Genomic DNA, 24,271 nt, shown 5'->3' with positions numbered 1-24,271 from the left:
AGTTTCTCCATTTTTCTTATAAATAGCCCCCTATAATCGATTATTACTCACTTCTTTGCAACCAGAAAACTGCTGCACCCAAATCTCTTCATCTTTCTTCTTTCCTTCCAAAGTTTTTTTTGCCCACTTCTCTCATGGCTGATTCAAGAAGAACCCGAAGGAGGACTGCTGGTGCTTCGTCCTCTCGCTCCCGCAATGTTCGTCCTACTTCCATCGAAGGTTGGATTTCAGATGAGGAGCAACATGGTGACTATGTCCATTTCTGGCAAGAACGCCGAATCATGGCGATAAAGTTTCATCCGTCTCGACTTTTATCGTTTTTATGGCTTTCAATTTCCAGATCTGTTTCTTGCTCAAGGACTTACTCATGTAGTGGAGCAAAAGGGGTGCATCTACCCTGATCTTATCCGTGTCTTCTACTTCAATATGCGTTATCGTGACGGCATCATCACAACAAAAGTGAAAGGTGTCCCTATAATTCTAGATGATGACATATGGACGAATGTCGCACAACTCACACTATGGGATGATGCTATCAAAGTCCATCTTGGAGTTCCGGAATTCAATCGTCTCCTCGCCTTTCAATCCTTTTTGTGCCATCCTGAACAACAAATCAATCGTCGACAACTGCTTGTGGGTGGATTCAAGGTTGAAGAAAGGATGATTCATTACTTAATTGTATGAATCCTATGTCCTCGTGCCACTAACCATGCTCAATGCTCGGAGCAAGATCTTCTACTACTATATGGGCTTTTAAATCACATTCACATTGATTGGCCAACCCTCATCTCCGACACAATGGTAAAGGCCAAGAAATATCCTTCTTATCATTTTCCATATGCACTTCTCATCTCTCGAATTTTAGAATACAAAGGTGTAAGTGTGGACGGCGAACTCACTACCTCCATTCAAGCAATTGGCACTGAAATTGGTGAGACAACATTTCGCCAAATGGGTTTTGTTGCTCGTGGCCGTGTGATCATTCACAAGGATGATGATCACCACGAAAATGCCAATGACGATATGGACGCCCATATGGTTGATCCAGTCCCAACTGCTACCTCTGCTGATGCTGGTCCTTCTCACATGCCTTCAAATTCATCCCTGACTATGGAGGAGCATTTTGCAAACCTGTCAAAACAACTGGAGGATATGCGTCTCTTTCAATAGACTCACTTTGAACAAATATATGAGTGGCAACAAAATCATGAAGAATTTGTGATCGACCAGTTCAATGACCTTGATACTCGCATTGGAAACATTGAAAATCACTTTAATCTCCAACCTCCAGAGAGACCACCAAGTCCTGAATTTTAGATTTAGGATTTTATGATTTGTGTGCTTTCATGTTTGTTTGTTTTGAATTCCAAGGATGTTTTATCATGTTCATGTCTTGCTTTATGTGCCCTTGTAATCTTTAATGTTTTCATGAATAAAATGATCTATTGTTTTAGTACATACACTGTTTAATTGAGGGGGAACTCATATTAAGGGGGAGCATTATAACTCTTTTTGCTTATAATCAAAAAGGGGGAGAAATATGTGCAGTTACTACTAACTCTTATTGTTGTCTGTCAGTTTGTATCTTTTGCAGATAACCCAAACTTGCTTTTAAAAAGTGATTTTTGATCATCATAAAAAAGGGGGAGATTGTTACCAATGAGGAGCATTGGTAAACTTGAAGATAAATGATTTTGATGATGTTGAAAGACGATAGATTGTGATAATTGTTTTAAAAGCACTTTGTAGATTATAAATGTATTAGGAAAAGCCTTAAACATATAATACTTAGAAAAATTCATATTTCTAGAACTGTTACGCATTTAATCGATTATTAGAAGCTATAATCGATTATCCTGAGTCCTGGAAAACCTCGTTGCTCTGGAATAATCGATTATTACTCCAAATAATCGATTATCACTAGTTCTGATGAGAACTGTCAAAGTCTCTGGAATAATCGATTATTCCTCAGGATAATCGATTATCACTTTTGAAAAACCCTGTAACGGACTCAAATAATCGATTATCACTAACAATAATCGATTATCTGTGGCAGTTATAGTTCATCTCTGCGAACTTAGACCGGTTGGCTATATAAGTTATTTCCAGAACTCTTAGAAAAGAACTCTGAGCTTTTGAGAATACAGTATGATCTGAGGAAGTTCCATAAGCTAGTTCATTGCACTGCCTAGTCTCGTGAAAAGGAGAAGCTCACGCTTTATGGGTCAAAGGTCGGAGCGATTCTCTTCGAGTTGGCAACGCTACTGTTCTTCCGGTTCGTTGGTCGAAGGAAGAACTGTTCTGCACTGTTCCGGTTCGTCAGTCGAAGGAAAGTGTAGATTGCTTGCTTCCATTTGGTTGGTCGAAGGAAGGTTTTATCTTTCTGTTTTTATTCACTCTTAATTGTATTTTGTTGAAACTGATTTTAGTGAAATCGTTAATCACTTTTTATAGTGATTAACAACTGGACGTAGATTCTTTTGAATCGAACCAGGATAAAAATCCAGTGTGTCAACTTTTCTATTCCTTACAGTCGTTACTGTTTTATGCACATCAATTGTTTGTTAAATTTTCTCTAAGAAAATTGATTTTCTAAAACGGACCATCATAACTTGATTTGTGACAAGGATGAACAAAACTTTACAATTCAATAACCATTTATTCTGCTGCGCGACTCTATAACGGTACCGATTGTTCCGACAAGGATGAAATTGACCATATTCATACTTTACAATTCAATAACCATTTCTGAGATATTCCTTCTTCGAACACTCGTTCATATCCATATAATACAAATCACATCATACTTCTTCATATTCATATTATTCCATTCATATCACATTTTAAATATCATACCTCATTAACAACATCTTTCCTCATCCATAACACCTTTAAATAACTTTAAACCGAACATTAAAACAACATCATCATGGAGCATAACTGACTTGGAAAATATCAACACTTATTATGAACAAAACTTGACGGTAAAACACCTCCTATCTGCGAACCTAACCGTACGGGATATGGTTTCCCTATGGTGAACCTGACCGAACGGGATATTTTTTCCCTGTGGTGAACATGACCGAACGATCATGTAAAGAGTGAAACTCAAGCATGAGCCGAACACTATTAGCTTGATCTGAGTACTACTAAATTAGACCGAACACTTATTGATTAATGCCAACCACTAGTAGACCATACCGAACACTGTTATCTTAGACAAATCACTATAGGCTTAGGCCGAACACTTAGGACTTAGGCCGAACGTTATAACTAGACTAAAAACTTTAGTTGAACCAAATACTTATTGTGAGATAAAACATTTTATTATTATTCAAAGACTATAACCAAACTGTATTTACTATACCGAACCCAAAGTCAAATTTCTCACTTCCCATACCCTACCGAAGAACTTAAAGACTCTAACCAATCTAACTAAACATGCTCAGACACAATTCATTACCAAATTTCATTTTTAGCTTCAACTTCTCAATTCCACTCATTCACTTTCTCCAACCAAGCACAAACCGAACAATATTTCAGCAGAAACCAAACAGTTCACAGTTTACAGGTTTCGGTCATACATATAAATCAACAACCCAATCTTTCAATCATACATTCATACATTTAAACAATCAATTCCAATATAGAAAACGTTAATTAAATTACTAACTTCCCTTACCTCAAACAGACCGAACAACTTCTATCCTCCAAAAATTTGTGGCCAATTTAAAAAATTCTATTAACACCTAAAGCTCACCGATTGATGAGAAGACTTCAACCAAAGGACCAAAAATGTGATCAGAATTGCGAAAATAACACTGATGAACACATGCAACCAGAAACTTGGCTTGTGTTTACCCTTCGACAAGTGTAACCGAATCGTATCAAGTAATAATCCTGGTAAGACCAAGTATCATTTCCCAAGAGACTCACGATCTAGATAGTTATGTAATTTATTGATTAATTAAGACTTGAGAACAAATTGTTGTAAGTTTCAAATGCAAAAGACTGAAAAGTAAATATGTATGCATGTGATGATCAATGGGCAAGAAGAAACAAAACACGTGAATTGAAATATATAGATGAATATGTTTCAGAAAGGAAACATAAGTTTAGTTCACCATATTCATGGTGAAACTAGATGAAATATAATGGAAAAGTGAAGGATAAAACCCTAGAAAGTTGAGAAAAGAGCCTTAGCATCCAAAATCCTCCTCCAAGGGGTGAAAGAGTGCGTTTTCTCTTCGTCCCAGCCAAAGATACAAACCCTAGAATATCCTAAAGCTTATATAATATTCTAAAAATTACAGAAAAGTAGGCCCAAGCCTAGAAAAGTGCCATTGAGCAGTAAATACCGCTGAGCGGTACCGCTCAGCGGTAGTAGCGCGTGCTCCATTCTTCCCCTCAGCGGCATTTCTCCCCTCAGCGGTGCCAACGATCTTTGAGAGTGTCGCTCAGCGGTAATTGGCGCTAAGCGGTACTTGCGTTTTGTCCTCTTTTGCACTTTTTGTGTCCTTTTTTGATTCCATCTGTATCCCTTTTCACTTTTTTCATCAATTTCATCTAAAAATCTGCAAAAACAAGGAAATCAAGCATAAAAGTTGTCCAACTTTGTTATTTCCAGCAATTCAACAAAATCAAGAGTTCAAGCTAATTTCTAAGTCATAAAAGTTGTAATTGAAGTCCATTTTAAGTATAAAAATAATAGTTTTTCAACTGTTATGACAACCCCAAACTTAGAACTTTGCTTGTCCTTAAGCAAATAAGATGTAGCTCAATCTTCTACCAATCCATTCAATGGTTCACCACATTCAAAAATTTGATAAGTAAATACTCAATTTAGCTCATCAACAAGACTATAATCAAGATGTGCACATGCTTTTAGTGTTCACTCAATCACATAATATTCAACAAATGCATTTGCATGAATGATCAATCAAATAAGCAAAGATGTTCTTATGTGTTCATGGAATCTATCCTTACTAGATAAAGTGTTTTACTCAAACACACAAGTCTATAGGAGGTATTCACTCATTCACTTTACTATCACAATGTCACATGAATCAACTTTGCCTTTCATTTAACCATAATCAAAAACACTTACAAGCAAGCATCATCACAATGACTTTTCAATGGCTTATAATGTGGCTGGGCTAACAATAATAATTGGTTTTTCTGGATCACAAAACACTTGAGTTAAGAGAATCATCTAAACATAACCATTCTTAATTATTCTCAACTTTCTTTTGCATTGAGCTTTTATTTTCTTTTTCTTCTGTTTTTAACATGCTTAACTTTTGGCTCAATGCTTTTTATTTTCCCTTTCTATTTTCCAACAACCCCAAACTTGAACATTTATCAATACCACAAAATATTTTCAACTTAACTCAAGGTAAAGCTTTTCAAAAAGGGTCTTCAAATCACGTTCAAGGCTAAGGGTTCAAAGGATAACACACTTAGTGCTTTCTTTTAGTGGGCTAAATTCATGCATCTGTCAAACAAAAGGGTTACCAACAAATGACCTTGATCATATGATGCAAACAAGCAAGTGATTCAATCATAGAAAACCTGGGCAAAGTCATTCATGCTTTTAGAGTAATAACATTCAACAACAACTCTAGAGCTCAAAATCTCACATATAAGCTCATTCACATTCCACATACACATCCTGCTTAGCATCATAATCACAATCATAACATCATGCATTTGTTCACAAGGCTTGTGAACCACCTGTATAAGCATATAATGTGCACATTCTCAATCATCAACCAAGATCCAAACATCATCAAGCAATACTCATCATGCAATAAGTCATAAGCAAACCATCATAACAGACAAGTTTCAAATTGAGTATATCAATCCTATTCTAAAAACAGAAGCAAATAAGTTCAATATTAAAAAACCAAAGATAGAAAAGATCCTTATCTAGTGCTGATAGCATCCATCAATAGATGCTATCTCAGCTCCTCATCAGCCTGTGTTGTCATCTGTATCTTCCTCCTCTTCATTATCTTCAGCATCCTCAAATGCGTTGATGGAAGCAGCTCCATGACGCGTAGAAGGATGCTTCAAGACGCAGAGAATGGCAACGGATGGAAGATGACAGAGGATGTCCGAATGCACTCAAGGTGTTTGTGAAATTGTCTGGTGGTGTTTGGATGAGTGTTTTGGTAGATTTCTAACTCAGTAGGCTTTCCAAAGGGGAAAGAAGCTAGAGGAGGTGCTAGATAACAAAGCATAGAGGTGAACTTGAGAGTAATAGCTGGAAATTGGTAGCATTTCTTTACTTCAATTCAAGTTACATTTACAAGTGATGAAGCTCTCTATTTATAGAAGAAGGAGAGCTTCTAAAACATATTGTGCAAGTTATTTAAATGTGCACATGCTGTAAAACAGATATAGGAAGCTTGGGCAGCAAGCTATAAGTGCCAACTCAGCAAAGCAATTGAAGAAGATTGAGTTGTTGTCTTTGGTGTTGAACGTAATGCAAAGCCATGGGCACCAACCATCCATTTGTGCTTCTTTTGCTTGACTTACGTGGCAGCCCTTTTAAGTTGCATAGACATGGTTCCTCCCTTTTATTAATATTCTACAAAAGCAATGTAAAAGTATTTAGCAAAGAGAAAGAGAACTTAGTAAGTAATACTCCATAAGAGTAAGGTATTGAGTGCTCCCTCTTCCTCTTGGATTCTCTTGGACATGGCTCTTGTTAAAGGTCCTATGTGAAGCTTAGATGGTCCTCCATCAGTCCCTCCCTCCTGAAAAAGATCTGTCCTCAGATCTTGGGAACCCTGTTGGGCATCTCCTGTGAAAGGAATTAAATCACAAATGTTAAAAGTAGGACTGACGCCATAACTTTCAGGAAGGTCTAATTGATATGCATTATCATTTATTTTCTTGACCACTTTGAAAGGACCATCACCTCTTGGGCTTAATTTGGATTTACGTTGAGAAGGAAATCTTTCCTTTCTCAAGTGAAGCCAAACTAAGTCTCCCTCTTTAAAGATTACTTGTTTTCTCCCTTTGTTGTTGTAGTCAGAATATTTTTGAGTTTGTTTTTCAATATGGGTTTTAACCTTTTCATGTAACTTTTTGATAAACTCCGCTTTAGAAATACCTTCTTTATGAAGAAAAGAAGATGAATCTGGAAGAGGAAGTAAATCAAGCGGTGTGATAGGGTTAAAACCATAAACAACCTCAAAAGGAGAAAGTTTAGTAGTCTTGTGAACTACTCTATTATAAGCAAACTCTATATGAGGTAGATGATCATCCCAATTTTTAATATTGCCCTTTAACATTACCCTTAATAGAATTGATAGAGATCTATTTACTACTTCTGTTTGCCCATCAGTTTGTGGGTGACATGTAGTAGAAAATAGTAGTTTAGTTCCTAGCTTGGCCCAAAGTGTTTTCCAAAAGTAGCTAAGGAACTTAACATCTCTATTAGAAACTATAGTTTTGGGTAAGCCATGTAATTTGACTACTTCTTTGAAGAAAAGTCTTGCTATATAGCTAGCATCATCTACTTTGTGGCAAGGTATGAAATGAGCCATTTTACTAAATCTATCAACTACCACAAAGATTGAATCAAACCCCTTTTGAGTTCTTGGTAGACCTAGGACAAAATCCATACTAATGTCCTCCCAAGGGGTGCTAGCTATTGGAAGAGGAAGATAGAGTCCATGAGGCATGACCTTAGATTTAGCTTGTAAACAAGCTATGCAACTAGAACAATGCTTTTGGACATCTATTCTCATGTGTGGCCAATAAAATTTGCTTTTTAAAGTATGAAGAGTTTTATCAACTCCATGATGGCCCATGAGTCCTCCTCCATGACTTTCCTTGATAAGAAGCTTTCGAATGGATCCTTGGGGTATGCATAATTTTCCTTTATTAAAAAGATACCCCTCAGAAATATAGAATCCGTCGAATGGCTTCTTAAGACAAGATGCATATGTGGATGCAAATGTAGGATCAGTTTCATAAAGTTGCTTAATGTCATCAAAACCTAGTATTTGTGATCCTAAAGTAACTAACAATGCATGACGTCTAGATAGAGCATCCGCAACAACATTAGTACTTCCCTTTTTATGTTTGATGACATATTGAAACTGCTCGAGATATTCTATCCACTTGGCATGTCTTTTGTTCAGCTTTCCTTGCCCTTTAATATACTTGAGAGATTCATGGTCAGTATTGATAATAAATTCTCTAGACACCAAGTAATGCTCCCAAGTTTGCAATGCTCGAATAAGGGCATATAGTTCTTTGTCATAGGTAGGATAATTCAATGTAGGTCCCCTGAGTTTTTCACTAAAATAAGCTATGGGATGACCTTCTTGTATAAGGACAGCTCCTATTCCTACCCCAGATGCATCACATTCGACTTGAAAAGCTTTAGAAAAATCAGGTAAATGTAGAATGGGTGCATGTGTTAACTTATGCTTCAAGGTCTCAAAGGCTAGACTTTGCTTTTCATCCCATTTGAATGACACATCTTTCTTTAAAAGTTCATTGAGGGGAGCAGCAATAGTAGAGAAATTTTCTACAAATCGTCTATAGAAACCTGCTAGACCTAGAAAACTTCTTACTTCTCCCACTGTTTTCAAGACAGGCCACTCTTGGATAGCATTGATTTTGCTAGGATCAACATGTACACCTTCTTTCCCAACTTTGAATCCCAGAAAAATGACACTTTCTTGACAAAAGGTACATTTGTCAAAGTTGGCAAATAAGTGATGTTGTCTAAGTAAAATCAAAACTTTCCTCACATGGTGAAGATGTTCTTTAAGACCTTTGCTATAGATTAGAATGTCATCAAAGTAGACTACAACAAAGCTGCCGATGTATTCCTGAAGGACATGATTCATTAGTCGCATGAATGTACTAGGAGCATTGGTTAAGCCAAAAGGCATGACTAACCATTCATAGAGGCCAAATTTGGTCTTAAAAGCGGTTTTCCATTCATCTCCGTCTTTGATTCTTATTTGATGATATCCACTTTTAAGATCAATCTTGGTGAACATGTTTGCTCCATGTAACTCATCTAACATATCGTCCAACCGAGGAATAGGGTGCCTATACTTGACTGTAATGTTGTTGATAGCCCTACAATCTGTACACATTCGCCAAGAACCATCTTTCTTTGGGACTAACAACACTGGCACGGCACAAGGGCTAAGACTTTTTTGTATCCACCCTTTTTCCAATAAATCATGGACTTGCCTCTCTATCTCTTTGGTTTCTGTAGGGTTAGTCCTATAAGCTGGTCTATTGGGAAGACTAGCTCCAGGGATCAAATCAATCTGATGTTCAATTCCTCTAAGAGGTGGTAAACCACTTGGAACCTCTTTAGGAAATAAATCATCAAATTCTTTCAAAAGCTTTTGTAACCCTTTGGGAAGAGAATCAAGTGGATGATTTATGGAAACAAGTGCCTCTTTGCAATAGAGTAGAAAGTGAGGTTGTCCAAGAAAAAGATTTTTAGATTGTTTTGTTGGGACAACTACATTGGTTGAGGCACTTTCTAACAAACTCAAATTCTTCTCTTTTGAAACTGTGTTATTTTTGAGCTTTTTCTCACCATCCAATTTTTTTTTAAGTATGATTTGATCCTCTCGTACTTGTGATGGTGTAAGAGGGCTCAAGATAATCTTTTTGCCTTTGTGTTGGATGGTGATCTTGTTGGTGACCCCATCATGCAAAGCTTGTTTGTCATATTGCCAAGGTCGCCCAAGTAAGATGTGACCTGCTTCCATTGGAACAATATCACAAATGATTTGATCTTCATACTTGCCTATGGAAATTGGTACACTTACTTGTTCCTTAACAACTATTCCTTCATCCTCTTTTATCCATTGAAGTTTGTAAGGGTTAGGATGAGGAGTAGGAGTTAAGCCTAGCTTTTCCACCATTCGAAAGCTACAACAATTACAACAAGAACCACTATCCACAATCATAGAACAAGTTTTATCAAAAACTTTGCAGCGTGTGTGGAATAGGTTTTCGCGTTGAGATTGTTCTAACTCCACATGATTTGCTTCAAGGAGTCTCCTAACCATAAGAAGATCTCCATCACAAGGTGGACCTTCATGTTCCTCTTCAGATGAGGACAACTCAGACGCACTGGAGGTTGATACCTCACTATGATTTTCATGCTCAAGGATATAGGTTGACTTTTTGAAGTGACACTCAGTTGAATAGTGTCCTCTAGCCCCACATTTAAAACATCTAGTCTCCCTACCCTTGGAATCTCTAGTTTGCTCTCTTGGAGACCGTTGTTCCTTTCCTTGAGAGTTCTCTTTTTCTCTTCTTAGCACTCTATCCTTGCTTTTGATCTTATCTTTCTCTCGTTCACGCTCTCTCTCTTTTGATTCTTCATATCTTGGAAAACTACCCTCCCTCTTAAAATCTTTCCTATATGAAGAGGAGGTAGCATAAGGTCTCTTTGTGGAAGCTTTTCTTCTATTTTGTTCTTCCACTCTCACACATAGCTGGACAAAGTCATTGAGATCTAAGTAAGGTAAGAGTTCTACCTTATCTCTAATCTCATAGTTCAATCCACTCTGGAATCTAGCTATGGTGAATCTCTCTTCCTCTTTAATCCCAGCTCTTAACATGAGTAATTCTAATTTCTGCCGATATTCCTCAACACTCATGTTTCTTTGTTGAAGTCTATGGAGCTTGTCCATGACTTCTCTAGCATAATATGCTGGTACATGCCTTCTGTGTAAGGCTGCTTTTAACTCATTCCAGTATTGGATGGTATAGTCGCCACTCATCTTTTGATCTCTTATGATTGATGTCCACCAATAAAGGGCTGCACCTTGAAAAGTCAAGGTAGCTAAGGTCACTCGCCTCCTATCATCTATGTGGTAGCACTCAAAAATCTGTTCAACCTTCATCTCCCACTCAAAGTATTCTTCTACACTGTCTCGTCCAAAGAAGGGTGGAAGGTCGAGTTTAGGTTCCACATGATGGTCTCTATGGTTATGATTACGCCTAGGAGGGCGTTGATAGTGATCATAAGGGTGATGACTATGGTGATCACTATGTTGGGAATGATCATCATGATCATGGTTTTGCCTATGAGAGTGATCCCCTTGTGAATGCCCTCTTTGAATGAGAGTAAGATTGGCGACCATTTGCCTTAGTTCATGTAACTCAGCCTTGGTTCTATTGAGCTCTTCTCTCAACTCTATGTTGTCCTGATCATGATTGGTGTTACCTTGAACACTAGAGTGACTCATGCTTGTGAAGTAGAGAAAGTGTTTTCACAAAATTTGAAAGCCTTGCACAAGTATGAATCAAAACTGTTGGAAAAGAGGATTTTCTTGTTTTTGGTGAATGACTTCTATAGAGATTCTAAAAGTGAAGAAACCGAATAGCTCCCAGGAAGGAGAGGTGAGTCACAATGGACAAGCTTAGAAACCTTGTCCTTCCTTAGCCAGAGTGTGTCCTGACGTTTCTTACCAAAGTTTCTAGATAGAAGTCTTTCAAAACCTTTTAGGAATGCAACGATGTTATGCCCCTAATAAACCAAACGAAGGTTTGTCTATATGGTAGCACACTTAGCTATCACGGAGACGTAGAACACAAATATTCAACAAGCAAAAGAAAGGAAGTATGAAATGAATGGAAAAAGAAAAAACGGCCCTAAGTGAAAGTGCAAATGACACTGGGAGCCACTTGACACACTTCCACACTAAGATGCGCAACTAGACTATTACAATGTTTAATGGAGTACTTGGAATTGCTTGATAAGCATTTTCCCAAGTAACTCAAGTTTCAAAAGCAAAGAAGAATTAACTACAAAGGTTCCGTGATAGAATGTCACTTATACAATGAAGTGTAAGACAATGTAAACAAAGCCAAGTGTGGCAGCAACAACTAAATAAAGGAGCTGAAATGTAACTTTAAAGTGGTGTTTTTCTGCTGCAAAGAAGTGCTGGACAACCAATGGAAATTGCTCTTGAAATCCACTTGAAGCAATGTTAGCAAGACCTCCACTCCTTAAGATGCTACCCCTTTCATAAGGCCTAGCTGGATGTTAAAACTCCACCAAAATATGATGTTGCAGCAGACAAAAGTCACAAAACTCGTGAGTGATAAAAAAAATGCTGCAGCAAAGTTTAATGCAGAAATAACGTGACAGCAATATAATGAAGCAAATAAAAGTGATTTCTAAACACTTTGGGGCTGGAAGAAAGGCTAGCACACAAAAGGAACTTAAGATAGGGTCTAGAACAGATTAGAAAAGCAAGAAAAACTCAAAACAAAGAGCAAAGTCAAGTGCAGTGAAAGTGTTTGATGAAAATGCCAAACTGTTTGACAAAATGCCACTAAGAACAGTAGATTTTGGTGTTTTCTGGTTTTGGATTCATGAACACTGGATTGTAGGGGTTATTTGCTTTTTGATGCTTTGAATTCACTGGTATAATGATTCAAAAATGGTTGGAACAGAATCCCCTAGCTTTTTCCAATCCAAATTTCAAATGGAAACTTTTAAAGTATAGAAAACAACAAAGAAATGCATACTGCACCAAAAATGTGGCTGGAAAATTGGAACAGCAGTGTGCAAAACAAATGGCAGTGTATCAAAGGCTCCAATGATATGTCAAACAAGTTTATCTCATCAATTTTGATGTGTACAAACACTTAGACAACAAAGAATCACACTGCAGCAGCAAATCAGTAGTCCACTTCCAAACTTAAGCAATTTCAATGGTCTGAAAACTGATTTTGCACTTTTGGTGAAAACTGACCAAATGAACAGTAGGCACTAGTTTTAATTGACCAAATACACTTGCTGAACCATTGAAAATGCACAGGCAGTCACAAAATCTCAAAAACAGTGTATGAGTTGCCAAATTATGCAGAAAAAGTGACAAAACTGCACCAAAATTTAAAATGCAATAGAGTCAAAGCTGGATGGATCAACAATCATGCAAGAAAGGTCCTAAACAACTAGATCTAACTGTAGAGTATCAGCTAGAAGATTTAAAGTAACCTAAAACCACACAAAGACAGCAAGCACGGTGCAAAATCTGATAAAAAAAACTATGACAGCATTGTTTAGTGAATTTTGAAACAACTCAACAACTCATTTTGCAAATATGTGATTGATTGGAGTTACTATCACTTGAAACATGCTTAAAATCATAAAAGAAACTTGTCTCAAGTTTTAGATACAACAAAACTGGCAGAAACAGTATGCACCAAATCAATGTAGAAATGAATTCTGATGCAGAATTTGAAACCAGATTTTATGAACTCAACCACACATTTTGCTTTTCTGAGTTTAATATGAGTTTGTACACTTGCAGCAATGCTTAACAACACCAAGGAAACTTGCACAAAGCTTTAGAAGCAAGAAATCTGGTCTGAAACAGATTAAAGTACAGATACCAGATTTGAAAAAATTGTGCAGAATTTTGTGAAAATTGACGCAAATGTTGGATGCTTTAGCTCATATAATCCAGGCTAGACATTGTCTCTTTGCCTTTGTGGATTGATTCATTGCTAAACGTGCATCTAATACACAGTTTGAAAATGAAAATTGAAAGCTAGAACAGAATCAAACATTTGAAACAGAAACAACACTGCACATAAGGCACATGACTGAGACAAAACTGGAAAAGATGAATAAAGCTGGATTTGAACTCAAACAAACAAAGTGCACCGATTAAAATGATGACGAACACTAAGGAAAAGCAAATGCATGATTACAGCACTCACAGACACGAATTAAACCAAAACAGAATAAAAAAAAAATTCTAAAACAGTGACAGAGTTTGACAGCACATGACAGAAACGAAAATTGAACAAAAGAGAGGCTTATCTCTTGAAGACAAGCGTGGACGTGCTGGCTCTTGATACCAAATGATGGAAGCAGCTCCATGACGCGTAGAAGGATGCTTCAAGATGCAGAGAATGGCAACGGATGGAAGATGACAGAGGATGTCCGAATGCACTCAAGGTGTTTGTGAAATAGTCTGGTGGTGTTTGGATGAGTGTTTTGGTAGATTTCTAACTCAATAGGCTTTCCAAAGGGGAAAGAAGCTAGAGGAGGTGCTAGATAACAAAGCACAGAGGTGAACTTGAGAGTAATAGCTGGAAATTGGCAGCATTTCTTTACTTCAATTCAAGTTACATTTACAAGTGATGAAGCTCTCTATTTATAGAAGAAGGAGAGCTTCTAAAACATATTGTGCAAGTTATTTAAATGTGCACATGCTGTAAAACAGATATAGGAAGCTTGGGCAGCAAGCTATAAGTGCCAACTCAGCAAAGCAATTGAAGAAGATTGAGTTGTTGTCTTTGGTGTTGAACGTAATGCAAAGCCATGGGCACTGATGAGTCAATATTTTGTTCACTTCACTTAGTTTATTTTGCTAGAATTAATCAGGGAATTGTGCTTAAATGTTCGGTATTTTTCTGTTTTTGCTAATTGTGCTTAATTTGACCAAAAATTCTTATTTTAATTAATTTGAATTATTTGAGCTAATTATTTTCATCATTGATTGTAGGAAAAATTTTGAAAATACAATTTGGGACATTTGGAGGTGAAAAGAAATGTCACATCAATTATATTTTAAAATAAAATGAAAGAGAGGTGTGGATTTCATTTAAAGAAGTGTGTACAAGAAGGAGGACATTATGGTAATTTTACTCTTTGAGAGGGGTACTTCATTATTGAAACAAGGTGCATCCAGCAAATTGAAGTACATAAATGGTCCAGAGTTGGTTTGGTTTGGACGGTGATTCAAAGAAGAAAGGACGAGAAATGGAGGGCCCCACCTTATTCTATTTGACATCCAGGAGCAGCAATTGATGGAAGAAATTAATTAAAATATGATAATGGGAGACCAAAACCGTGAAGCTTGATGGAATAAGGGTGTCAGGGAGAAGCACATTTGATTCATGCTAATTTATTTTGTTTGTGGCCCACTTGTTGGATTATTTTTACGTGGAAGCAAAACCAATACACACGGCCCACACCTTCTTCCATACAGCAGCATGTGGTGGCAAAGGTAGAAACAGCAGAGAGGAGACTTGACACGCACACGGAAGGAGAATCCAACACAAGCTTGGAGGGGTGCACACGGAAATAACGGCCTTCACACGTCCAAGCAAGCGTCCACGTTCCAGCAACAGCTGCCACGTCCACACAGCACATCCAACGGGTGTGCATGAAGGAATTCCACGCGGCCCAGCCATAGTCCAGTAGGAGCAGATTGGTCACGGTCCACAGCAGCAGAAGAGGGGTGCACGGTAATTTAATTTTGCCAGCACACTCCATGCACACGGCCAGCAGTAAAAAAAAGAACCAGCAGGAGTTTTTGAAGGAACTACAGCACGCTGATTGGGCTGAAAAGAAGCAGGAACCACGCGTCCAAGGGGCCTTCATTTAGGTGTGCATGGAGAGGAAGGGTGTTACGTCCAACAGCTTGGCGTTGGAGGGAGGTGCACACGGAGATTAGGAGTGTCACGGCCTGCACCAACAGCTTCAACAAGAGTCCACCAAGGCCAGCAGCAAGGCTTGGATTCACACGGAAGTTGGTCCAGAGGGGGGTCATTCACCCTTATTTTGGAGGGCACACGAGGGAGAGTGGGTCTCGGGGTTTTGGGGATCACACGTCCAGCCGCCACCCCGAACTTATTTTCATTTTAGTTTTTTTGGCTGGAACATTTGGAAGGGGGAAAGCGTGGACACGGCTGGACGGGTTTGGTGTGCACACCTGGAAGCTCCAGCCGCCACCCTCACGGAGTCATTTTTATTTTGGCTGGAACGTTTTTTTTATTTTGGGAGAGAAAAAATGTGAACACTGTCACTGTGATTTATTCCGTGAAAAAAAGAAAATGTTTGCTCATCGCATTTGACATCGTCTGTGTTAGGTTTCAGTCAGCGCTTTTCAATTTCCACTCATTTCTAACTTTGATACTTCTTGGGATATGTACCTTCAATTAATTCAAGATGCAGCTTCCGGCAATCTTAGACCAGAAAACTGGATATACATGTCTTTATCTTTTGCCATGTGTAAATATGAGCTGTAATGCATATACAGTTTATGCGTATATGTTGACAATGCTGCATTCGAGTAGCATAGCTGAGTAATAGTGTAGGTCTTATTTTCAATATCGGTTTTGGTGCCAATGCATTTTCTCGTGAGCTATTGATTGCAATGTTCTTTTACATGTTTGGATATAGAATGTAGTGCGCGGAGGAGTGGAGCTGTCACGGTTTGGATGAGAGAGGAGAAATGCAGCTAATTAAAAGTGTTGTTCGGTGATGGATACATGAGAGAATCATACGTTGGAGTGTTGTTCGGTGATGGAATGAACCGAGGAGAATTAATTACGCTTGAAAGAAAGGCAAGTCACGGTAATGAAAAAGAAAAGGGAGTTGTCACCGAGAGAAGGAGGAAGAGCAATTGGTGTGCATCATCTTTTAGTTCAATAGTTGATATTTTAATTTGGTTTTGAATTCACTTTTTGCGTTTTTGTCTCAATGCATTTAGATCTGCACTTTGATTTAATTTTGTTCTATTTGAATTTTGTTTGATGGGTTGTTATTATTTGTCGTTGCAATTTCCAATTTTCGTTGCAATTTGAGTTTGTTCACTTTCATGCACTTTAATGCTTTCAATTATATTCGGGCGTGTTTTATTTAATTTCCAGTTTAATTTAATTTTACCGCAACCAAAAAAAAATCACAAAACCCCCCCACTACGTGTTGATCCGAGACTGAACCAAATTTGGTCCTTGAGAGACGACCTAGGAGTCACTTCCTAGAACTATACTGCATTATTCTATGCACAACTTTTGTGGGAGGTGCGACCCTCTCATCAAAATGGCGCCGTTGCTGGGGACCAACGGTTCAGTCTTAGGTCTTTTTGTTGTGTTCGTGTGTGTTGTGTTTTATTTGTTTCGTGATTTTTAGTATTCTTGTTTTTCCATGTCTACCTATTTTGATTTCGTGAACACTGCTTGTTTTGCAAGTGCCTCTGATTATGATTCTCATTCTGCATGTTACTCTGATTGTAATTCATATTCTGCTGATTTCTATGTTGAGAACAATATGACTCATCCTCTAATTTCTGAGAGTGCTCTTTGTGAGCCGGTTTCACTTAAGGAGGATGATCTTCATTGCGATCTCACCTCTGGACTGATACATTTGCTGCCTAAGTTTCATGGTTTTGCAGGAGAATGCCCACACAGACATTTGGAGGAGCTCCACATCATGTGCTCTTCAATGAAGCCTCCAGATGTCCCTCTTGATTACATTTTCTTGAGCGCATTTCCGCATTCATTACAAGGAGCAGCTAAGGATTGGAAAGACTCTCTTCCTCTGAGATCCGTTACCGATTGGGGATATCTTGAGCATCAGTTTCTGAGCAAATTCTCCCATGTGCAAGATGGATACGACAACGGTCTTGGATGGAATGACCCTACCTTGGGATGGTACAATGCTCCACAACATCAATATCAAGAACCACCATTCCAGAGTACTTTCATGCCTCCACTAGTCCAGCAATATCAGAGTCACCAATATGATGCTTCTGCCGAAATAGCTCCTCAACCTTCTATTTCTGAGCCTACATTGCAGGAGTTGTTGGAGCAGTTGACCATGCAGAACCTACAGTTTCAGTAAGAGACTAGAGCGTCCATTCAGAGCTTGAATGACCAGATAGGGCAGATGGCTACTCAATTAAATCAGGAACAGTCTCAAGATTCAGAGTTACCATTTCAGACTGTTCAGATTCCTGATGATAATGATAGTGGCATCAACATAGAAGATGGGGAGAAGAGTCATGAGCTTACTACTGTGCCATCTACTTTTCCATCATCCTATGTCCCTACCCTTGCACCTGAGGAGACTGATGATTATTTTGAGGAGCAGGCAGGTATAAGCAGTAATTTTGAATCAGGTAGACAACTTTCATATTCCACCACTTTACCAATCTTTAGGGAAGTGGAGGTAAACATACCTCAATGTGATTTTGTTGATAATTATGTTGTTGAGGGGTATGTTGATGATTGTATTGTTGTTGAGTCTGATTTTGATTTTCCCTCTATGCATGATGAGAACCAATTTTTGTTATCGCATCCGAATGTTTATTCTCCATGCATTGAACATGAATCTGAGTCTGTAGTTGATATTGCTTGTGATTTTGAAATTGATTCATGTTTTGAGGATGTATCTGAGGTTCAGTATGATAATTTGGGTGTTATACCCCTGCATGTTATTTCTTTGGAACCACATTGCACTAACCCTATTGCAGGAGGTACAAATGAATTTGACCAACATGCACCCATGCTGGAAGACAAAGGTGCCAGCATTCACGAAAGTTTCAACATCAACAGGCACCTGCTGAACCTGCTCATCAACAATCACTGCATAGATCCAACTGTGGAAAACATTTCACTGCTAGATCAGATTTGGAGGATGAAGCAGTTCGTCCTCAAAACCTCCTTGTTGGATACTATGGCGGAAAACATCTCCCTGAAAGTCCAAAATTGGCAACTGCCACCATGATCAGGGGAGTTTTCCTTTTCTCTTCTCCCCCTTTCCCTACTTTTATTACACTTGTCCATGATCTGTTGACTGTTTTGATTTCTGATCTTATGCTTAGAACACATTGAGGACACTGTGTAGTTTAAGTGTGGTCTATTGGGGGAGATTTTTATTTTTCTTCGTTAGTTTTTGTTTTCTTGGTTAAATTTTTTTTCTTTTCTAGGTAGTTTTTGTTTTGTCTTGTATACAGTTTTACATGTTTCTCTTGATTTCTGGACTTTGTTTGGGTTGTAGACTTATCATTTCCTTCACTTGATTGATACTTATTTGTTTGAAATCCTTGCTTTTCTTTGCTTGGAAGATGATTATGATTTTTGAGAGTTGAATTGATTGTGACAGAATTACCCTGTGTGAGATTTGAGCCACTTTATGTTCTTTCTTGTGTGTGATATGTCTCCTGATTGCTTGCACATATGCCTTGGCTTGACTCTTGTTGATAATTCTTGATTGATATGCATGTTTGGAAGTGATAAAGGCACTTTTGTTTTTGAGCCTCTCTAGCCAAATAAGCTTACCTTGTTCTGATTCTTTGAAAACCCTTTTGAGCCTATACTTTCCTCATTTCTTTGTTTTGAAGCTCATACACTAGCTCTAAGTGAAAAACCATGATTACCTTAACCTTAGGAAATTTTGGAGCTTTGGAAGTGTTTTGGGAACAAGTGTGGTCTCCTTAGGGATTTTTATGAGTTGGCTAGTTGGTTCCTCTTCTTGTTTTGTGTTCAGAAATATGATTTATATCTCATCTCTTATAGTTGTGTGCTAAAGAGAGAAAAGAAAAGAGACAGGATGAAAAAAAAAATAGAGAAAAATGAGAAAAAAAAAAATTTAAAAAAGAAAAAATATTTTGTGAATAATGGAGTCAAGAAGAGGATTGAATTAGAGGTCTGGGTGTGATTTGACTGTGTTTACACTTGTTCCCCATTGCTCCTCTATTTCTTTTGGTTTGTAGCTTCTCATCCATATTTATCCTACCTTGTCCTTGGCCCCATTTCACCCATAAAAGACCTTTTGATTTGAACATGCATATGTTTTGAGTGTTGATATTAGAGGTTTGCCAAGTCTGTTGTTGTTTGCTTTCTTGAGTGCATTGAGTTGAAATTCTTTACCTTATACACTTGAGAGATACAGTGATAGTGCATCTGTGAGGTTCTGTTGCTTTTGATTCACCTCTTGAGCTGATTGATCATTTTGCCATGTCTTGAATTGATTGGATGATTTCATGAGTATCTGCTTTCTCTGATTCATTCTGTGTTGGAAATGTCTACTTCTTTTCTCTGTCCAGATTTCTTGAGGACTGTGTAAATTCTGTTTGTTTCCTTGCGAGTCTTTGTTTTCTGTGTGCTAAGTTTGTGTCATACCCTAGATGTCCTTGGAACTGTTCCCTCATCTGCGTCTTGATTTTGCCCAGGAGTGCAAAAGACTAAGTGTGGTCTATTTTGATGAGTCAATATTTTGTTCACTTCACTTAGTTTATTTTGCTAGAATTAATCAGGGAATTGTGCTTAAATGTCCGGTATTTTTCCGTTTTTGCTAATTGTGCTTAATTTGACCAAAAATTCTTATTTTAATTAATTTGAATTATTTGAGCTAATTATTTTCATCATTGATTGTAGGAAAAATTTTGAAAATACAATTTGGGACATTTGGAGGTGAAAAGAAATGCCACATCAATTATATTTTAAAATAAAATGAAAGAGAGGTGTGGATTTCATTTAAAGAAGTGTGTACAAGAAGGAGGACATTATGGTAATTTTACTCTTTGAGAGGGGTACTTCATTATTGAAAAAAGGTGCATCCAGTAAATTGAAGTACATAAATGGTCCAGAGTTGGTTTGGTTTGGACGGTGATTCAAAGAAGAAAGGACGAGAAATGGAGGGCCCCACCTTATTCTATTTGACATCCAGGAGCAGCAATTGATGGAAGAAATTAATTAAAATATGATAATGGGAGACCAAAACCGTGAAGCTTGATGGAATAAGGGTGTCAGGGAGAAGCACATTTGATTCATGCTAATTTATTTTGTTTGTGGCCCACTTGTTGGATTATTTTTACGTGGAAGCAAAACCAATACACACGGCCCACACCTTCTTCCATACAGCAGCATGTGGTGGCAAAGGTAGAAACAGCAGAGAGGAGACTTGACACGCACACGGAAGGAGAATCCAACACAAGCTTGGAGGGGTGCACACGGAAATAACGGCCTTCACACGTCCAAGCAAGCGTCCACGTTCCAGCAACAGCTGCCACGTCCACACAGCACATCCAGCGGGTGTGCATGAAGGAATTCCACGCGGCCCAGCCATAGTCCAGTAGGAGCAGATTGGTCACGGTCCACAGCAGCAGAAGAGGGGTGCACGGTAATTTAATTTTGCCAGCACACTCCATGCACACGGCCAGCAGTAAAAAAAAGAACCAGCAGGAGTTTTTGAAGGAACTACAGCACGCTGATTGGGCTGAAAAGAAGCAGGAACCACGCGTCCAAGGGGCCTTCATTTAGGTGTGCATGGAGAGGAAGGGTGCTATGTCCAACAGCTTGGCGTTGGAGGGAGGTGCACACGGAGATTAGGAGTGTCACGGCCTGCACCAACAGCTTCAACAAGAGTCCACCAAGGCCAGCAGCAAGGCTTGGATTCACACGGAAGTTGGTCCAGAGGGGGGTCATTCACCCTTATTTTGGAGGGCACACGAGGGAGAGTGGGTCTCGGGGTTTTGGGGATCACACGTCCAGCCGCCACCCCGAACTTATTTTCATTTTAGTTTTTTTGGCTGGAACATTTGGAAGGGGGAAAGCGTGGACACGGCTGGACGGGTTTGGTGTGCACACCTGGAAGCTCCAGCCGCCACCCTCACGGAGTCATTTTTATTTTGGCTGGAACGTTTTTTTTTATTTTGGGAGAGAAAAAATGTGAACACTGTCACTGTGATTTATTCCGTGAAAAAAAGAAAATGTTTGCTCATCGCATTTGACATCGTCTGTGTTAGGTTTCAGTCAGCGCTTTTCAATTTCCACTCATTTCTAACTTTGATACTTCTTGGGATATGTACCTTCAATTAATTCAAGATGCAGCTTCCGGCAATCTTAGACCAGAAAACTGGATATACATGTCTTTATCTTTTGCCATGTGTAAATATGAGCTGTAATGCATATACAGTTTATGCGTATATGTTGACAATGCTGCATTCGAGTAGCATAGCTGAGTAATAGTGTAGGTCTTATTTTCAATATCGGTTTTGGTGCCAATGCATTTTCTCGTGAGCTATTGATTGCAATGTTCTTTTACATGTTTGGATATAGAATGTAGTGCGCGGAGGAGTGGAGCTGTCACGGTTTGGATGAGAGAGGAGAAATGCAGCTAATTAAAAGTGTTGTTCGGTGATGGATACATGAGAGAATCATACGTTGGAGTGTTGTTCGGTGATGGAATGAACCGAGGAGAATTAATTAGGCTTGAAAGAAAGGCAAGTCACGGTAATGAAAAAGAAAAGGGAGTTGTCACCGAGAGAAGGAGGAAGAGCAATTGGTGTGCATCATCTTTTAGTTCAATAGTTGATATTTTAATTTGGTTTTGAATTCACTTTTTGCGTTTTTGTCTCAATGCATTTAGATCTGCACTTTGATTTAATTTTGTTCTATTTGAATTTTGTTTGATGGGTTGTTATTATTTGTCGTTGCAATTTCCAATTTTCGTTGCAATTTGAGTTTGTTCACTTTCATGCACTTTAATGCTTTCAATTATATTCGGGCGTGTTTTATTTAATTTCCAGTTTAATTTAATTTTACCGCAACCAAAAAAAAAATCACAAAACCCCCCCACTACGTGTTGATCCGAGACTGAACCAAATTTGGTCCTTGAGAGACGACCTAGGAGTCACTTCCTAGAACTATACTGCATTATTCTATGCACAACTTTTGTGGGAGGTGCGACCCTCTCATCAAAATGGCGCCGTTGCTGGGGACCAACGGTTCAGTCTTAGGTCTTTTTGTTGTGTTCGTGTGTGTTGTGTTTTATTTGTTTCGTGATTTTTAGTATTCTTGTTTTTCCATGTCTACCTATTTTGATTTCGTGAACACTGCTTGTTTTGCAAGTGCCTCTGATTATGATTCTCATTCTGCATGTTACTCTGATTGTAATTCATATTCTGCTGATTTCTATGTTGAGAACAATATGACTCATCCTCTAATTTCTGAGAGTGCTCTTTGTGAGCCGGTTTCACTTAAGGAGGATGATCTTCATTGCGATCTCACCTCTGGACTGATACATTTGCTGCCTAAGTTTCATGGTTTTGCAGGAGAATGCCCACACAGACATTTGGAGGAGCTCCACATCATGTGCTCTTCAATGAAGCCTCCAGATGTCCCTCTTGATTACATTTTCTTGAGCGCATTTCCGCATTCATTACAAGGAGCAGCTAAGGATTGGAAAGACTCTCTTCCTCTGAGATCCGTTACCGATTGGGGATATCTTGAGCATCAGTTTCTGAGCAAATTCTCCCATGTGCAAGATGGATACGACAACGGTCTTGGATGGAATGACCCTACCTTGGGATGGTACAATGCTCCACAACATCAATATCAAGAACCACCATTCCAGAGTACTTTCATGCCTCCACTAGTCCAGCAATATCAGAGTCACCAATATGATGCTTCTGCCGAAATAGCTCCTCAACCTTCTATTTCTGAGCCTACATTGCAGGAGTTGTTGGAGCAGTTGACCATGCAGAACCTACAGTTTCAGTAAGAGACTAGAGCGTCCATTCAGAGCTTGAATGACCAGATAGGGCAGATGGCTACTCAATTAAATCAGGAACAGTCTCAAGATTCAGAGTTACCATTTCAGACTGTTCAGATTCCTGATGATAATGATAGTGGCATCAACATAGAAGATGGGGAGAAGAGTCATGAGCTTACTACTGTGCCATCTACTTTTCCATCATCCTATGTCCCTACCCTTGCACCTGAGGAGACTGATGATTATTTTGAGGAGCAGGCAGGTATAAGCAGTAATTTTGAATCAGGTAGACAACTTTCATATTCCACCACTTTACCAATCTTTAGGGAAGTGGAGGTAAACATACCTCAATGTGATTTTGTTGATAATTATGTTGTTGAGGGGTATGTTGATGATTGTATTGTTGTTGAGTCTGATTTTGATTTTCCCTCTATGCATGATGAGAACCAATTTTTGTTATCGCATCCGAATGTTTATTCTCCATGCATTGAACATGAATCTGAGTCTGTAGTTGATATTGCTTGTGATTTTGAAATTGATTCATGTTTTGAGGATGTATCTGAGGTTCAGTATGATAATTTGGGTGTTATACCCCTGCATGTTATTTCTTTGGAACCACATTGCACTAACCCTATTGCAGGAGGTACAAATGAATTTGACCAACATGCACCCATGCTGGAAGACAAAGGTGCCAGCATTCACGAAAGTTTCAACATCAACAGGCACCTGCTGAACCTGCTCATCAACAATCACTGCATAGATCCAACTGTGGAAAACATTTCACTGCTAGATCAGATTTGGAGGATGAAGCAGTTCGTCCTCAAAACCTCCTTGCTGGATACTATGGCAGAAAACATCTCCCTGAAAGTCCAAAATTGGCAACTGCCACCATGATCAGGGGAGTTTTCCTTTTCTCTTCTCCCCCTTTCCCTACTTTTATTACACTTGTCCATGATCTGT

The 24,271-nt window shown here is 38.6% G+C and overlaps 1 protein-coding gene across 1 annotated transcript; it reads right to left on the bottom strand.

Annotated features, from left to right (window-relative positions):
• Positions 1 to 6,747: 6,747 nt before the first annotated feature.
• LOC148196925 (uncharacterized) lies at positions 6,748 to 11,378 on the bottom strand. The gene is made up of 3 exons (XM_088093546.1): positions 9,005 to 11,378; positions 7,909 to 8,920; positions 6,748 to 6,808 (listed from the first exon to the last, which is right to left on the bottom strand). Exons 1-3 carry the CDS (start codon positions 11,250 to 11,252, stop codon positions 6,748 to 6,750), a joined length of 3,321 nt encoding a protein of 1,106 aa, XP_087949672.1. The 5' UTR covers positions 11,253 to 11,378.
• Positions 11,379 to 24,271: the final 12,893 nt, after the last annotated feature.

Source organism: Vigna umbellata, chromosome 6 (assembly GCF_029865625.1).
Source record: "Vigna umbellata cultivar VRB3 chromosome 6, Vumbellata_1.0, whole genome shotgun sequence".
In the NCBI taxonomy this organism is placed as follows: Eukaryota; Viridiplantae; Streptophyta; class Magnoliopsida; order Fabales; family Fabaceae; genus Vigna; species Vigna umbellata.
Note: the sequence above shows the minus strand (reverse complement) of the source record. Positions and strands in the feature narration are given on the sequence as shown.

Bases quoted from the DNA above. Each gene is read 5' to 3' on its own strand.
- LOC148196925 (XM_088093546.1), bottom strand. From the start codon at position 11,252: ATGAGTCACTCTAGTGTTCAAGGTAACACCAATCATGATCAGGACAAC. The intron at 8,921-9,004 runs GTGGATATCATC...ATGAATGGTTAG, and splicing joins CACCAAGATTGATCTTAAAA to TCATGCCTTTTGGCTTAACC. The intron at 6,809-7,908 runs GTATCTTTTTAA...TTCCTTTCACAG, and splicing joins GGATTCTATATTTCTGAGGG to GAGATGCCCAACAGGGTTCC.